The sequence below is a fragment of the Myotis brandtii genome, unplaced genomic scaffold, assembly GCF_000412655.1.
Source record: "Myotis brandtii unplaced genomic scaffold, ASM41265v1 scaffold68, whole genome shotgun sequence".
NCBI lineage: Eukaryota > Metazoa > Chordata > Mammalia > Chiroptera > Vespertilionidae > Myotis > Myotis brandtii.
The window spans coordinates 817,854-820,947 of record NW_005370657.1 but is presented as its reverse complement, the minus strand read 5'-3'; the positions used below and the strand labels follow the sequence as shown (position 1 = coordinate 820,947).

General features: G+C 52.7%; 1 protein-coding gene across 1 annotated transcript in view; it reads right to left on the bottom strand.

Annotated features, from left to right (window-relative positions):
- The window catches only part of WDR34 (WD repeat domain 34), a 34,272-nt gene that overhangs the window by 6,734 nt on the left and 24,444 nt on the right, over nt 1–3,094 (bottom strand). The window contains exon 5 of the mRNA XM_014529301.1: nt 1,284–1,532. Coding sequence (XP_014384787.1) covers nt 1,284–1,532 — 249 coding nt within the window. The remainder of the gene's footprint in view (nt 1–1,283; nt 1,533–3,094) is intronic.

Genomic DNA, 3,094 nt, shown 5'->3' with positions numbered 1-3,094 from the left:
GAGATGTGCAGGAGGCAGCTGATCAATGTGTCTCTCTCATCGATGTTTCTAACTCTCTATCCCTCTCCCTTCCTCTCTGTAAAAAAAATCAATAAAATATATTTAAAAAAAAATAAAAATAAAATAAATAAAATAAATAAATAAATAAATAAATAAATGTCGTCTCATGCTCCAAAAGGCTGCCAGATCAATTGCGTGTTAGGGCACACACCCAGGTTTCGGGTTTGATCCCTGGTCGGGGTAAGGGAGGCAACCAATGTTTTTTTTTTCTCTCTCTCTCCCCATTTAAGTCAATAAAAACATTTTTTTTACAATAAAATATATTTAAAAAAAAAAAAAGAAAAAAAAAGGGTGGCCCTGGCCTGTGTGGCTCAGTTGATTAAATGTCGTCTCATGCTCCAAAAGGCTGCCAGTTCAATTGCGTGTCAGGGCACATACCCAGGTTTCGGGTTTGATCCCTGGTAGGGGTAAGGGAGGCAACCAATGTTTTTCCCCCTCTCTCTCTCTCCCCCCCTTTAAATCAATAAAAACATTTTTTAAGTGTGAACAGAGCACAATGGCTCTGCAGGTTGGGGTGCTTAGCACTGAGTGAGCAGCGTGTCCACAGGCAACAGGCTGAGGAGAGTGAGATCCAGCCCAGAGTGAAGCAACAGCCCAGAGCCCTTCATTCATTCAGAGGCGCCCTGACCTCAAAGCCCAGGCTGTCTGTCCAGCTGAGTTTACAGCGACGGCTCTGAGCTGTGCCCAGAGAGCAAAGACTTGGAGACGCTGAAGTCACTAGAGCACAGTGGGGAAACCACAGACCAGGACTCCAATCCCAGCTCAGCTGGATAGAGCTGTGACCTTGGACAAGGCACTCAGCCTCTCTGAGCCTTCCTACAAGGTCATACTTGTCCCAAGAAGTAGAGGAGAAGGCACAGAGAAAGCCCTCGCTGCATGTGGTGGACAGAACAAGGTGCGGACGGGACTGCCCAGGGTCAGACTCTGCCCTGCTGCTCACGAGCGCGGTGCGATTCTGGACAAGTTGCTGCGACTCTGAGTCTCCATTTTCCCAAACGTAAAATGGAGGTAACGACGGCACCTGCTTCAAGAACAGCAGAGAAGACTCATTCTTACAAAACAGCCCTCAGCACCTGGTGAAGAGTAAGCTGGGTGAGGGCTGCTACCGTGGCGGGTATTATTATTTGGGCGGAACAAAAGATGGACTTAAAATGAGACCGAGGCTTGACCTGAGGCAGAGGAGGGGCATCCCAGGTCCGCCGGTTCGGCTCCTAGGCTCCTACCGTCTGCTGCGGCTCGGTCCAGTTCACCTCGAAGCCGTCAAACGCATGGCTCTGCCAATTCTTGTTCAGCTCTCGGATGACCATGGCCTCCACTCTCCGAAGAAAGGCTGCGAGCCCGGGGCTGTTGTGCCGGGACCCAGGCGGCATGCCCACCAGCACGGGGGGCTCGGTCTGTACCTGGGCATCTGCATGCTTCCGGGTCTGGGCGGACGCCTCGGCAGTGGCAATGCTGACCGTCTGGCAACTTTTCTGGAGAAGATCAAAACCCCAGTCACCGCCAGCTCACTCCCAGCATCACCTGCCCAGGGCACTCACCTTCCATGTGGCTGCTCACCCTCAGGCTAATGGGCCTCAATTCCTTCTGTCTGCTCAAAGTCTGTCCCTTTCCTCCTGGAAGTAGCTCGTCTTTCTTAGGGGTACCCAACCCGTGTGGTGTGGGTGGAGATGACCCCTCCGACCTCCTATCCTTCAGAGGTGGGGAGGGGTACACATGACCTTGAAGGAAGTCATGACCTCTAGCCAATTAGAGCACTGGGTCCGTCCCCCAGCCACCGTGATTGGTTCAGAGGGCCCACATGGCCCAGTAAGAGCCTGCCTGCCCTAGGACTTTAGGTGACAGACATTATTTGGTGAGGTTTCCAGAGTGCCCTTTTGAAGATACTGACAGCTATAAGAGTCAAGTAACAACTAAGCAAATGATGTGTAAGGAAACCAACTTTATCAAAGCTTAACTGACATAAACAAGTTCCTACAGCATCTCACCACCATTGAGGGCCTGGTGGAATCTTCGAGCCCAGTGGCTGGCTTAACATTAGAACCTCTGGCCACCAGCAGAACACCCCAGCTTCTCCCTCCCTTGGCAGGCAGCCCTCTCTAGTGGGGTACCTCCCAAGGTAACCCCCCACCCGTCCCCGTGATCAAAGGACACACATGTCTGTGATGAGTTACTGGTTTAAGGCAGGTTACTCCCAGCTGCCCTTTCCTCCACCTGCCATCCATCTTCCTAGTCCCCGTTGAGCTGGGCACGGCGACAGACATCAGATCAAGGAAGGAACTGCCACCCGCCTTTCTCACGATCATGACCAATCTTTACCAAACGGGGGTCCTACAGCCCTGAGACGACTGTCACCTACAAGACTCTCCTCGTAGCCACTCATCAGGCACCTGCACCCACGGGGCAGCGACAAGGCCTGCCCCCATGCTCAGGCTTGGGGGGCAGGGCCAGGCACCACAGAGTTAGGGAGCTGGGAGGGAGGAAGCGAGGGCCACACAAGGGCAGCTCCGGCTAGAACACGGAGCACACGCAGCACATCTCCACGTTCCCCTCACATCCTATTAAACTCTTTGCTTGTCCGTCTCTCATTAAACTTGAGCTCCTCCAGCATAAGAACACTGCTCTGCCTTGATGTCTCCAGCACTTCCATGGTGTTTGGCACATAGTACAAGTTCGTTCATACTCTATATGCACGTGTGCATATGTACATACACATGTATGCACACACATACATTTATTAAGCATCGACTTGCCAGGCACTGTCTGGGTACCATGGATATAGAAGGGAAAAGTGCAAGATTCGCGCCCCTGAGTAACGTACGGGGGCTTGGGTGCAGACAAGCAAACAAAACCCCTCAAACGCCAATGGTGCTCACGCAGCGGCGTGTGGGAGAGGAGGCAACAGCTAGGGAGGCTACAGGGTGGAATGGCAAAGGAGCCTCCCAGGAAGATGGCATTTGAGCTGAGGTGCGGAGGATGAGGAGACAGCCAAGTGGAGAGCAGGAAAAGGTTTCGGGGGGGGGGGGGGGGGAAAACC